At 38.7% G+C, this 14093-nt stretch overlaps 1 protein-coding gene across 3 annotated transcripts in view; it reads right to left on the reverse strand.

Moving 5' to 3' along the window:
- The window catches only part of LOC149187085 (3'-5' exonuclease domain-containing protein / K homology domain-containing protein / KH domain-containing protein), a 290743-nt gene that overhangs the window by 50274 nt on the left and 226376 nt on the right, over window positions 1-14093 (reverse strand). For all 3 annotated transcript variants that reach the window (XM_089411279.1, XM_089411278.1, XM_089411280.1), the window contains exon 7: window positions 11026-11242. In XM_089411279.1, the coding sequence (XP_089267405.1) occupies window positions 11026-11242 (217 nt within the window). The remainder of the gene's footprint in view (window positions 1-11025; window positions 11243-14093) is intronic.

Consider the following 14093-nt stretch of genomic DNA (forward strand, 5'->3'; position numbering starts at 1 on the left):
ACTAATTTTCCCTTTCTGTCTCTGATTACTCACTCTGATACCATGTGAAAAATCTATCATTGCAGCAACTGATTTACTTTTCCTACTTATTTTATCATAAGTTATTCATCAAATTACTTCAACAAACATTAAAATAAATATTGCTTGCAGATATCACACCGTAATACTGAAACAAACATATGCACACATTGACACAATTATTTTGGACTAATGTCCCCGGAAAAACTCAATGTGGGAAAACCAGTGCAGCAAGGAAGGAATTTATTATTCAGCAATTTTCTTGTACAACAGGGTGCCACACTGGCTTACCCACAGATACACAAACTTCCAGCACTTTTCTAAACCCAGCGTAGGCCCTACTGACCTCTCCTAAAACCTGAAACCCTCTGCGTCAACCTACTGAGGCTCTGCGCAGTCTCTTTGGGCTTCTATGTCACTCCTGCAGCCTCTGTGTTGATGACGCAGGCCCTTCTGGCACTGCGCAGTCTCCGCTGCCTCTGCATGGCTTCCTCCAGCTCTGTGTCTGCTTCTTCTGCGTTGATCTCTCGTCTCTCTGTTTCGTACTTGCTGCCTCCTAACTGCTCTCCAGACCACTGGTTCAATTTCTCAGCAAACCCCGCTCTAGAAATTAAACTGACTGGTCTCCCTCGGTGTGTTCTCCAAGTGACCCTCAAGCCTCCTCTTATACTTTTCCTATTGACATCCCAGTGGTCGAGATTAAGTCCCTAATCAACAGCTAAGATTAGATCTGGCTTGATCCACATCTTTTGGACCACTTTAACACAGATTCATATTAATACACATTAATATTTTATTTTCCCTAAGTTTAGACTTAGGGACTCCATTAAAAATATTAGTTATATTAATATCTCCTAATTTGTTTAGAATCTGCCCAAACCCTTTCTAGGTATTGGAGATCTCATGCGCCCCAACCTCTCCACCAAATTTCATGGCTAGAGCACATCCGATGCTACCCCATATCAACACATCTCACACGTTGACCTCTCTTGGCTCTGCGCAGCTCCTGGCTACCTCTGTGTAGCACCCAATTGCCTTTGCGTCAACCTCTTCGGGCTCTGCACTGTCTCTCTGGTACCAAATCTACCTCTCTGCTATGTATTCACTTCCCCTCGCTGTTGATCACTGATTCTATCTCTCTTAGCAAACCCCACTTTAGAGAATAGAATGACTGATCACTCTAGTGTGTTCTCCAACTGACCCTCAAGTCTACTCTTATACTTTTCTCATTGGTCCATCAACAGCCGAGATAAAATCTCTAATCAACGACTGAGATTAGATTTGCCTTGATCCATGACTTTTGGAAGCTTCTAACCTAGTTTTATATTAATACCCATTAATATTTTATTTTTCCTAAGTTTAGACTTAGGAACTCCATTAAAAATATTAATTATTTTAATATCTCCCAAACCAGTTAGAATCTGCCCAAACCATTTCTGGGTCTTGGAGATCTCATGTGCTTTAGCCTCTCCACCAATTTTCATGGCTAAAGCACATCCGATGCTACCCCAAATCAACACTATACATCATACAAAGCAAGCCTGCATTCCTTGAGCTACGAGGAATAATAAAAGGAAAAATCAAGAAAAAGCAAAAGGCAATATAGACATGTGGAGGAACAAAGGCCAAGGTAACTCATGCATCCATGATTGCTCCCTCCTCACATTTATACACCCAGGATGAGATATCACATGTTAGTTGGTCGCTTTGACCATGGCAATTGGCCTTGAAGTTCTATTTTTCCCCACTCTCCATTCCATGATTATTCACTTGGCACCTACTTATTTTAGGGAGGACTGAGAACATGTCACTTCCCTTTGGGAGTTGGAACCACCTAATAAAGTTGTCTATTAGCCATTCGTACCTAGGGAGGTAACACCGTTATGTGAATAAGGCCCCAATTTTGGAAGAGAAGCCACATATGAAGTATTATTATGCCCATTTCTTTCAATCTTGGTCCACTTAGAGGCACTAATGATTAATGTACTCAATGATGAAAGTTGCAGCACTGGATATTGTGTGTTATTGGCAAGTCGTTCCAACTATAGGTTTGGGCAACTTAACTATAGTCCAAGTCCTCTAGAGGGACATATTGACACCAACAGGTGATGCATTGAGAGCCATGGGACTTCGGAGCATTTTATAGAATCATTCATAGCCATGGCATCCTCAACAACCACAACTTCTACACTTTTCCCTATATTAGTCATCGGATGATGCACCTAGACAAGCATGCCCCCAATCGATTTAGCACTTTATGAGCGTCAGGCAGTTGATCTAAGGCCCAAATGAGGTTTATCTCATACCTTGAGACATGGAAGGGCTAGCACCATCTTCAGTGCCCTCAACATTGGAGCGGAGACAGACCCATGAAACCAGTTTTGTGCCCCAAACCTAAAATTGAGGTCCATAGGATGATATGCATAGAAGTTTAGGGACCAACCCCTAAGGCTTGATTTTAGGATCCCTCTACACTAACTTTGTCACCTGAGGAGCTCAATGCATACCTTCAAGAGGCCTATGCATGCATGATGCTAGCATTTGAACCCTCTTGTGGGTTGATTATTATGCTTGCACATTGGTTACTAGGTCAGCATGTGACCTAGAGTGTTTCTCTCACATTACTTTACGATTTGGAGGGGATTTTAGGCATAATTTGATTTAGCTGGACATGTATATATTGGAGATCACTCCATTGTGATCAATCATCATCAAATTTGTGAATATAAAACCTCTTAGAGAACTTACACTTGCTTCATGTGAGTGATTTTGGAGATACTTGGATGCATTTTGATGTATGAAAGTTGATTTTGACATTCTTTGGAGCTATTTCTTGGTCTAATGGAAGGATATATCGCATGTTATCTTGTAAGTGGAATCTATTGCTGAATATCTTTTTCTTGAATGTCTAATGCATGGAACTATTGATTCTAGGTTAAAATTTTGTGCCTTAATTTGTTGAAGGTCAATTTATTGAAGAATATCTAGATGAATGTTGTATGCATTACTCATTGTAACATGTAATGAATGTTCCTAGTGGAGTACTTGTTATTCTCCATCAAAATCCATCATTCCATTAAGTGGGTAATTGTTGAAATTTTAATAGCTACAACATCAAATTTCGACCTTCTTGGAGGGAATTAGGCTTATCTTAAGCATCCTTGACTCCATATGCCCATTGGACAAGGCACTAGTCCAATCACTTGGTGATAATCTCATAATTTTGTCCATAAATGTCTCCTAAATTCGGTCCTTTTAAAGCTAGAAGGAAGACCTAGGGCTTAAAGCGAAATTCTAGGGAGGAGGCTTCTTAGAGTTTTGAGAGCCTAAACATCAAGATATAGGTCTTGGCTACATGATTTATCATTTTGGTGGGCATCCACTCAAAATTCATCCATAAAGTCTCTTGCCCTAAGTTGTTGCCCTAAGAGGGAACCCTGGTTTCTTATTTCTCAACTTGAGGACTTTCTTGAAGGTTTCATGAGCCTTGACTTTGTTGAAATCAATCATAACAAACATTTTCCCCTTGCCTTGACCTTTGGGAACTCCAACACTCGTTTGACCGATCAAACCCAAGGTCTTGTGCATTTTTCTTTAGGTCTTTTTGAAGAAAGCAAATTGCTTCCTAGTGAATCCTTGGACCTAATATTGAGTCTTTATTGAAAAGACCCTAGCTGATCACCTTGTTCTTTGTCCGTTGGATATCTTTCATAAGTGATCTTAGCCTACCGAAACTCCTCCCATTGGTGAAAGTCCATAAAGTGTAGGGGGTTTTGGCTGTGGTGACAATGGGCCATTACCCATTGTTAGCACTTGGTTTAGATTTAGCCTTGTAGGGTTCCCTCTCCAAAGCCTGCTAAATTTCGTGGTATCAAGTACATCTTTCAAATGTGGGAAAAAAGAAACCCCAAGTCTTCTTATATGCGTCGACATGGGCTTGCAAACAACAGCTAGCCATGAAAAAAAAACTTCAATGTTGGGTTCTTTCAGCTCACAAACCAATCATTTAAAAGGGACTCAGCCCTCCAACACATCCACACCTTTATCGACATTCAAAGAAGATGGCCTCGCCACCAATACTTCATAGAGGTCGGCCCTGCTATTTCTAGACTTCAAATTGTAATTCCATGCTCCTCACAGGTTGGCTCAATTCAAATTACCTTAATTTTAAAGTGGACGTACAGATCAGCTCCAAGCATTTAATTACCCAAAGCTCCCATATAAATATAACCCCTATCACTCCCCATTTAGTCTAATGAAGGGAGGTTCATGATGCTCTGAGATCCGGTCCAAAACTACGACAGAAGGAGGCTGCACCAAGTCAATGTTCAGATATACTCTATTATTTGGGTGGGAAAAGCCTATCCATAAGCAGGACTGCCCTATTCTCCAAAGACTACAAGTGAATACCTTATTCAATTCGCTGATCACTTGCTCTGCAATACACAAGTGCCATACAGGTCTGATGTGAACAATTTTCATCCTTTAATCCCTCTTCATGACCTTAGAGAGAGAGAGAGATATTACCTCTATCTTTCCTCATAGGTGGCTGCATTCCATGCTTATATCTCTCTAGGATGGATCTGAGGCATATTCATTGAACAAAATTTCACTACTCTACCTCAGGAAGTAAGTATAGCTGAAACTTCTGAACAGAAGTATTGCTTCATGGCACTTAAGGTCACATTTCAATGCCTATGCATGTTTGTCCAAGAAAAGTGTCATTGTCCTGGCTAGCTGAGACCCCTTCTATGGTTACCCAACAAATAGGTGGGTAAGAGGTCCTTTTCCATGACTTACTCCTTGTTTGACTCTGTATGCCCAGAAATTCATTGATAAGCTAAGTCATTCATCCTTTTATACCTTTTTTAAATCATTTTATACTTTTTGTAAATCATAAAAACCATTTTGCTAGGTTTCCACTCTCCAGGAAATCTTGTGGTTATAATGTTTGTGGGCATTCCCTTTAACTCTAGCCCTTATTAACCTAAGAAACCTAGCAATCCTATCTTCCACCTAAACACTAAAAAATCAGATCATTTGATTTGAGGAGTGCGAAGTAGAAGCTTCCGAGAGCTCTTGGCTTGGTGTGACTGGGCCCTCAGATCTCCAGGATCAACACGGAGAAGCCCCCTTCAGTTAGAAAAGAGCTGGCCAGAAGCAACAAAGGGGTTGATTAGGTGACAGTGGACCCTCTAAGGTGCAGAGGGTCTCAAACATGAGCTTTGTGACTTTATCTCCAGAAGTGCAAGATTTAGCTGTAAAAGTGACTAATATATTCCATTTTAGAGAAGTCAACAATTTTAGATCTTAGTTGGTTTCACATATTTCACCTAGGATTGGCATTTTCTGCAAATACATAGAATCCATTGATATCAGAGCCAATGCTGGCATGCTAATTCTCACAGACTATGTAGGGAGGGGTAATTTCTACAATTGCACGTCATCTTTGTGTTGCACCAAGTTTCAAGGGTGTGATGGGGGGGTGACGGCATGAATTTCAGAGATGGTTGGATGGTACTCCAAAATTTCGAAAGGTTGCATGGACGGAGATGGAAAAAAAAATTGAGAAATAAAATAGAACATTGAAAAAGAATAAAACTTTTAAAACAGATGACTATAATACATCTGCATAATAGTAATATTTAAACAAGAGCTTTGGATTCTGGAAGACCTTGCTTGCATGGATATTAGACTCCTGATTGAAAAAAAAACAGAATGTATGTAGGGTACAATAACATACCAAACATGGGAGTCACACTTCTTTCTACAATTATCCCCAGTACAAAACACACTCCAAGGTATTTTCAAACGCATTGCATAGATAATATTTGTCAAAGTCTAAGAGTTGAACGAGTGAGGAGAATCAGTGCCACACATGTTGAAAAACCAAGTACAAGATGTACAAGCAATATTTCTGATCTACTGATAATTATTTGTGAGCTTATTACAATTTAGACTTCTTCATCAAATAATTATACTTCAGAAATTCAACCAATAGCAGTAAAGAGCAATGTTGCACGAGTCATACTCGTATAAGACTCAGCGAGGCATCGACTCGTCTACTCATATAAGACTCAGGAACGACCCTTATAAGACTCGTATAAGACTCATCAAAATACAAAAATAACTTAAAATGTGGTAAATTTTAAGCACAAAATAGAAACTAATGACAATTCCAATCCTTATAAGTTATAAGAACCACAATATATGCAATAATTCATAACATCATCTCATATCTATAAAAGTACAACATAACATATTCAATAACATTTAGATACTGAACAAGAAAAGGACTCATGATTCCATAATTAAAATAAAAAATGTCAGCAAGTTCAAAATTCAAATACTTATGTCATAAATGATAAATGATTCTCATAACAATCTTGTGTCTCATCACTCATGGACGACTACGCCTACAATAAGCCCTCTCTGAGCTAGTGCTAACATCAGAAGGTTGTAGCAACTGTGAGGGAGGTGTATTTGGAGTCTCCATTTGAGATGGAAAACTAGAGAGATCCTCATTCTCTTCATCAAGCCAACTCAAATCAGGGGCCTCCTCCTCCACAACCCAATCAGACTCTAAATCAATAATATCCAATAAAATTGGATCTGTATCCTTTGGTTGCACTTGTTTTGTCAACATTCGAAGGTTGTAGTAGATGAAAACCAACTTCTCCAACCTCTCATGCTCCAACCTGTTTCTCTTTTTGTTGTGGATGTGCTCAAACACTGACCAATTGCGCTCACAAGAAGAAGCACTGCAAGGTTGACTCAGAACTTTGATGGCGAATTCTTGTAATTGTGGTGCCTCAATGCCACAATCTATCCACCAATGAGCTATAAAAAAATAACAACAAAGATTATTAGTTTGCAATACCAAACATATAAAAGAGAACTAGCAAAATTACAAGCTAAGTTTTAACAATTTGCACTTACAAGGCATTTTCTTTCCCTTGAGACATTGGCTTGAGCTGAATCCAAACATGCCAGATGCTTCCTTGTACATATCTCGTTGTAAATTGATTTTGTCCTGAATATCTACATCCGGGAACATCTTCTCAATGCATACATTACACCTCTCGTCACCTCGGGATCTCTTTGAATGCTAGACCCCTCATTATAGAATAAGCTCGGATTGAGATATGCTCCTGCTGCATGCAATGGTAAATGCAGTTTCCTGTCCCACCTGGAATCAATAATTTGCCATATAGGGATATATTTAGATTCATTTTCCTTATAAAAAGTCTTGATAGCCTCTTTGGCCCTGTCCATGCCCTCATAAATATATCCCATTGCAGGTTTCTCTCCATCCATCAATCTCAAGACTTTCACAAGGGGCTTCAGTGAAGCTGACAATCTCAGTCACTTTGTCCTACAAACTATCAGCAAAGACAGATGTTTTCACAGACATTGCTTCCGGTTCTGTGCTATCTTTCCAGAATACCCATTGTTGGCTACAAAACATTCTTCTCAAAGTGTGGTACTCATACAAAAGGCTTTGGAGGGAAAGAAAGTTTGTAGCAAACCGTGTGACAACTGGGCAACTAAGCTCACCCTGTGTGAATTCCCTCATAAGGTTCAACACCCAAGCATGATTATAAATATATTTGGTAATATGCTTGCATTCTTGCACAATGTCTTGCACCCACTCCAACTTCCCAATGTCCTCTAGCATCAAGTCTATGCGATGGGCAGCACATGGAGTCCAAAAAATGGTGGGATATTTGGGATAAAGCAACCTTCCAGCTGCCACATAATATGTTGCATTGTCCATGATTACTTGGACAACATTTGCAACCCCAACTTCCTCCACCACATCAGTGAACAATGAAAAAAATCAAATGTGCATCTTTTACATTTGCAGATGCATCAATGTATTTTAGGAACATGGTTCCTTTAGGGCAAGCTACAACAAAATTTATTATTGTTCTACCCCTCTGATCTGTCCACCCATCAAACATAAGTGTACAACATGTAATTTTCCATGACCTTTTAATGCTCTCCAATTGTTCCTTGACACACTCAAGCTCCTCATCTAGCTCTTTCCCCCTAAGTGCATTATAAGTTGGGGCTTTGTATCCAAGGCCAGCACATGCAATGGCATCCACCATGGGCTGATAAAAATAAGACTTTGCATACTTGAATGAAAGACTGTTATGGTACCAAAACCTCCACACTGCCATATCTGCCTCCTTCCTCTTCTTATCATTGAAATTGTCCAAGGTTGGTTGAGAATCGAGATCCTGGAGTTGTACGAGGACTGAAGAAAGAAGAGGTTATACTCTTGTTTGGCATAGCAATTGAAGAGGAGTTACCAATACCTAGACTTTGAAATTGTGTTTCACTCTGAGGTGAAGATCTACCTATCCCAACAATCTCATCCTTCATTCTTTTCCTCTTAGAACTTGCTTCTTTAATGGCTTCCAAAGCAGCTACCATTTCAGTAGTGACTTCATCAGGGCAACTTTGACAAGCACCCAAACCATGCCCAAGAATTCTAGCTAGGTGGTATTTCAGCCTGTTTATGCCAACATACATTGTGGCATTGCAATAATTGCACTTGATATTGTGGTCATTACCGGGAATGACTCGTTGACCATGTGCCCATGCCAAATCACGAGACTGTCTGAAACCCTTTGGTGGCATGGTAACAAAATCTGGAAGAAAAAAAAAAAAAAAAATTAAAAAAAAATTCGATTTAAAATTTATTTTTTTTGGTTTTGAATTTTTTTTTAATTTGCAATTTTTTTTGGTTGTGGCTGAGAAACTCAGCCACACAGGGCCACTGTGTGGCTGAGAAAATCAACCACAGGTGGCTGAGTTTCTCACCGCTGTGTGGGTGAGAAACTCGGCCACACAGGGCCGCTGTGTGGCTGCGAAAATCAGGCACAGGTGGCTGATTTTCTCAGCCACACAGCGGCCCTGTGTAGCTGAGTTTCTCACCCACAGGCATTCCCAATAAAAAAAAATTGCAAACATTAAAAAAAACCAAAACAAAACAAAAACAAAAATAAATACACGGAAAACATTCTAATTAGGTTCATGAAGCCTATCTGAAGCTTAGTCTGATTCGGTGAAAGCTCCTTTAGCCTCCTCCAACAGCTCCTTCACGCTCCTTTAGCTTCAGTCTCACTCAAACAAATTAGCCAAACACTCAAATGACAAGTGAATGAGAAATAGAAGGGAGAGAGGTGCTTATAAAGTTTTTTTTTCCCTCCAATTTCCCTTTTCCTCCACCTCATCTCTAAAAAAGAAAAAGAAAAATAAAAAAAAATCGAATTTTTGGACAGTTTAAACGTTTTGTTGCCCGAAGGGTCTTATAGGGGTCCAATAGGGGTCTTGTATTAAACCTGCGGGTCTTACAAGGGTAAGCGGGTCTAGTACTAAACCCGAGGGGTAAGGGTAAAGACTGAGGGTTTGATGAAGTTTACCCATCCACCCTTATGACCTGTTCTTACCCGTGCGTTTTATAGGGGTGGTGCTTCACTGGTAAAGAGAAAGAAGAGATCACAGTAAACAATACGAAAAGACACCAATGGTTAGGTCAAAGACTAGGGCAAAATCCCACAAAGGGGAAAACCCAACCAAGCTTTTCCTTAGAGAGACCCTTCAACAGCACACCCAGACATAGATAATACAACCGACAAGATGGCCTCCACAAGTGCTAAGTCTCCAATGTAAATGTCTGACATACAATGTCAATAAGCTGTCCAATGAGTTCACCACCGAGAGGTTGATACTCTCACCATACCACAGAAGACAAGGCTCAGATAATAGATCTCCTGAAGTTTATACCTTGAATAGAATCACAATCAGATTAGAGCTCGGATCTAGAATTAGATCACACCCTAATCTTAGTCAGGAACAGAACAGACTTCTGATAATGAGCAAATCTTGGTGACCAAAATTCAGATCACAAGTATAATAAGCAGATCTCGGTCACCAGACTTTAGAACATAAGTATAATAAAACTGACTTCAGATCATAAGTGTAATGAGCAGATCTTGAACCTCTGACTTCAGATCATAAGTATAATGAGCAGATCTCAAATCACTGATTTCAGATCATAAATGTAATGAGCAGATCTACAGATCTCGGACCACTTCACATAGGAGAGCAGATGAGTAAGGTATGTGTGTTCGAATTGCATCCCAAGGAGAGCAAATTAACCTCTCTATATAGCCATCATGTGATCCGAATGAGTGAGTTTCTAGGCAAGCTAACTAGCCATCATGTGATCCGAATGAGTAAGTTTCTAGGCAAGCTAACTAGCCATCATGTGATCCGAATGAGAGAGTTTCAAGGGAAGCCAACAAGCCATCATGTGATCCGAATAAGAGAGTTTCAAGGCAAGCCATCTAGCCATCATGTAATCTTCTAGGCAAGTCGACTTGATCATCTAGAAGAGCCAGCCTAACACTTGTGTAGCCACTTGAAATTATAAATAAAAATAATAATTTTGTTTTTCTCATATACAATGAAAATAAATAATTTTATGAAGACAGACCATAGCTACAATTTCAACAACACACACTAATTTGAAATGGGAACATCCAGATGTCCTCGAAACCATGAAAGGGTGTCCCCTACATCTACAGAATGTAAGAAAAGTCCCCCATGTCCTCCAGGATGTGTCCTTCCCCAAAGAATAGTAAAACACAGGGTGTGCATCCCAATAGGTTAGGGAGAGGTTCCCGCACAAAATTGATTTGGATCTATGTTGTACAATTTTTTATAAAATTCTTATCATTTAGTAATGAAATATACGATGCATTTTCCAAAAGTCAGAAATAAATGAGCATTTTACCAACCAATCCCTAATTGCATGTCAAAAATGCACCTCAAAGTTATTCCCTTAATTTTGTCTAGGAGATAGATTGAGAATTTATTTCTCAAAATCTATAAATCTAATAATGCAGCTGAAAGTTATTACTTTAATTTTGTTTTGAAGAAAGATGTAGAATACCCTTCTTAAATTCTATAAATTAGACAAAGGTAACCAACCTGGTATAGGAGGAAGAGGAGGCCAATCATTGCAATCATTATCATTGAGACAGAAACAGCGGCAATACAGAGATCCTCTCACAGCAAGTTGCCATAGAGAATGAAGTTCCAGTTTTTCAATCATTTTATTATAAATGTGAAGGAGAAAGCGAACATCATCTGCAGCTGTCTTTTTCATCATGAATGTTAACGGTCTGCGTTCCCAAAATTTTGGATCCTGAAAATTTGCATCAATTCAGATTATTAATATCTTACTAATACTGCTGATGTAGAGCTTCCATAAACTTCAAAATGAAAAATAATCTGGGATCAACAAAAAGCACATAATGAATGTGGCATTCCTATTGCACTTAAATTTGAGTTACAAACTTACATCACACATATGACAAATCCTCGAATACTTCTGGTAGTCCTGAAATTCTATATGATATACAAACATAATTTCCAAAACTCATGACATAAACATCCCAGAACTTTGAACTTTGTGGCAAGGTTTTATCCTTTTTCTATCCTACCATAAATCCTTTCAATGTCATACTTTGTGATTATTTTGACACATTTGAACCAATTAAATACACAAAATATAGGAAATACAGATTTTATCAAACCACTTTACAAAGAAACAAGTAAAAACTCTAGAATACCCCCATCTCTTATTGCATATATAGCAGAAAATGAAGTGACAATGGAATCTACACACGTCGAGAAACAGTGACAAAAAGCCTAAAAAGCTTGCAAATAATGAGAAAACAGCTGATGAAGGCAAGAATGTCATTTAGACTTTGGAAAAGGCTTACCATTATACATAAAGAAGTTCAAAGACACATCAATTAATGAATCAAGTACAAGCTCCCCACTCGGGTCTACTTATACAAAAATTAGTGTAACTTGTCCACAATCATTCAGACATGTTACCCAAAGAGTAATGACTTGAACTGTTTGTCAACACTCATACTCTTAAAGGTAATTATGACCATAAAATTCATGAGTTATCACATTGTATAAACTTAGAAAGATGTTATACTAGCTATGGACAATAGAAAGGAGCTAATGTTGATTTGAGGTAGCATCAGATGTTCTCTGAGCCTCAAATTTTGCAGGGAAGCTTGGGCACAAGTATTCCAAAGAACCTAGTAAGCGATTTGGGAAATTCCAACCATAAATGATTTTATTGAAATAATTAATATTTTTAATGGGGTTCCTAAGTCTAAACTTAGGAAAAATAAAATATCAATGGATATTAACCTAATCAAGGGTGAAACTTCTAGAAAAAGCCATGGATGAAGCCAAAACAATCTGAGCCTTTGATTATGTTTTAGTCTAGGTCGTTGGTTGTCCAACAGGGAGATATAAGAAGAGGCTTGAGGGTCATTTGGAAAACATATAGAGAGATAGAGAAAATCGATTTTCTGAAGTGAGAAGCTCTCAGGAGAAAAAATTGATTGAGGAAATCTCTTGCAATTGAGGGGCAAAGATAGCAGCTTCCTGTTAATTTTGGTATGTTCTATGCTAGAGCAATTTATTTAAATTTTCACAGTTAGCAATCACATCAGCATTACAATAAATTGCAGATAGAACATAAATATAATATGCAGAAGACAAGCCAAGACAAGAGGACACAAGATATGGCGTGAGCCAGGGACAAACCCCACAATGTGTGGGGAAACCCTTTGATCAAATAATTTCAAAGTTCAGCAGAGAAGGAGAGAGAGAGAGTACATTTACAACAGAAGTCAATACTTTGACTTATCTAGATCTAGCATAGATCATTTCGTATCATGATGAGATCAGTTGAAGACATTCTTCTTCAACTGATTCTCAAGGTGACTCCTTCACCTATCATCGTTATACATCTCGTCCATTTGCTGCCCCTGATTGTGTAGCACCATCATGCTGCATCATGCATTATCATGCTGCTCATGATCTCATACATCACGCTGCCCATATATCATGTATCATTGTGCTACCCATCATGTTGCTGCTCATGCTCCATGTATCATTGCGCTGCCCATCCACAATATCTCATGCATCATGCTGTTGCCCAATACTGTGTTACATATATGTGTCCAAATCACACAACGTTCTTATCTCTATGCCACCGAAGTTTATATACCTAGGCAATATCACTTTATGAACACTGTATATAATCCCTGATGGCTGTGTTCCATTATATATATGACTGTCCACATATAGCGTGTGTATATGACTGTGTACTACAGTGTATGTATATACTCATGTGTTCCATACATCATTAATGTGATTGTGTCCCATAATGAATAAGACATGTATCATGTTGCGTTCCATACAATTGTTGTCGTTCCATAATATATAAATGTGTTCTTTTATGACTGCATTTACATAATAAATATGACATATATACCTGCATTCCATTATCTGTCTACATACAACTACTGTCCAATAGCATATATATTTGCGTTCCAATATCTGTCTACATACAGCTGCGTTCATATATGATTGTGTTCCAATAGCATCATGACGGTGTTTATATAATGAATATCTTCATTCCTATATTGCGTATTTCTGAACAGCATATATATATAGCTGCAGGTTGCTATGTTGCTACATGCCATGCTGTGTTGCATTAACCGTGAATATATTTCTCATGAACAGCGTATATATATATATATATATATATATATATATATATAGCGTGTATAACATGAACAGCATTGAATGTGTGTTAATAACTTTATGACTGCGGCTGTTCTAGGCATCACGTTCACTGTCCATGAACTGCGTGTAATGATTCCATGTGACTACGGATCCAGGGTTATGGCATGATCTGCGTTCCATATATAATCCAAACTGAGGGCTTCATACCTTGGCTGTAGCATTCCATATATAACTGTGTTTCAACCTGTGGGTTCCGTATATGATTTACACTGCTAGATCCGCATACATCAAGAGTGTCAACAATTCTGCGTGCCATGTCTGCACCATACCCTGCATATGAATCTTTTATGAACAGCGTGTATGTATAGGGTTTACAACGTATCAGCGTATAGAGATTCCATCTTTTGACTGCGTTTAAGTGCTATTGGACAGTG

The sequence above is a fragment of the Pinus tabuliformis genome, chromosome 3_1, assembly GCF_031772625.1.
Source record: "Pinus tabuliformis cultivar Carrire ecotype Pingquan chromosome 3_1, CPIR1, whole genome shotgun sequence".
NCBI lineage: Eukaryota > Viridiplantae > Streptophyta > Pinopsida > Pinales > Pinaceae > Pinus > Pinus tabuliformis.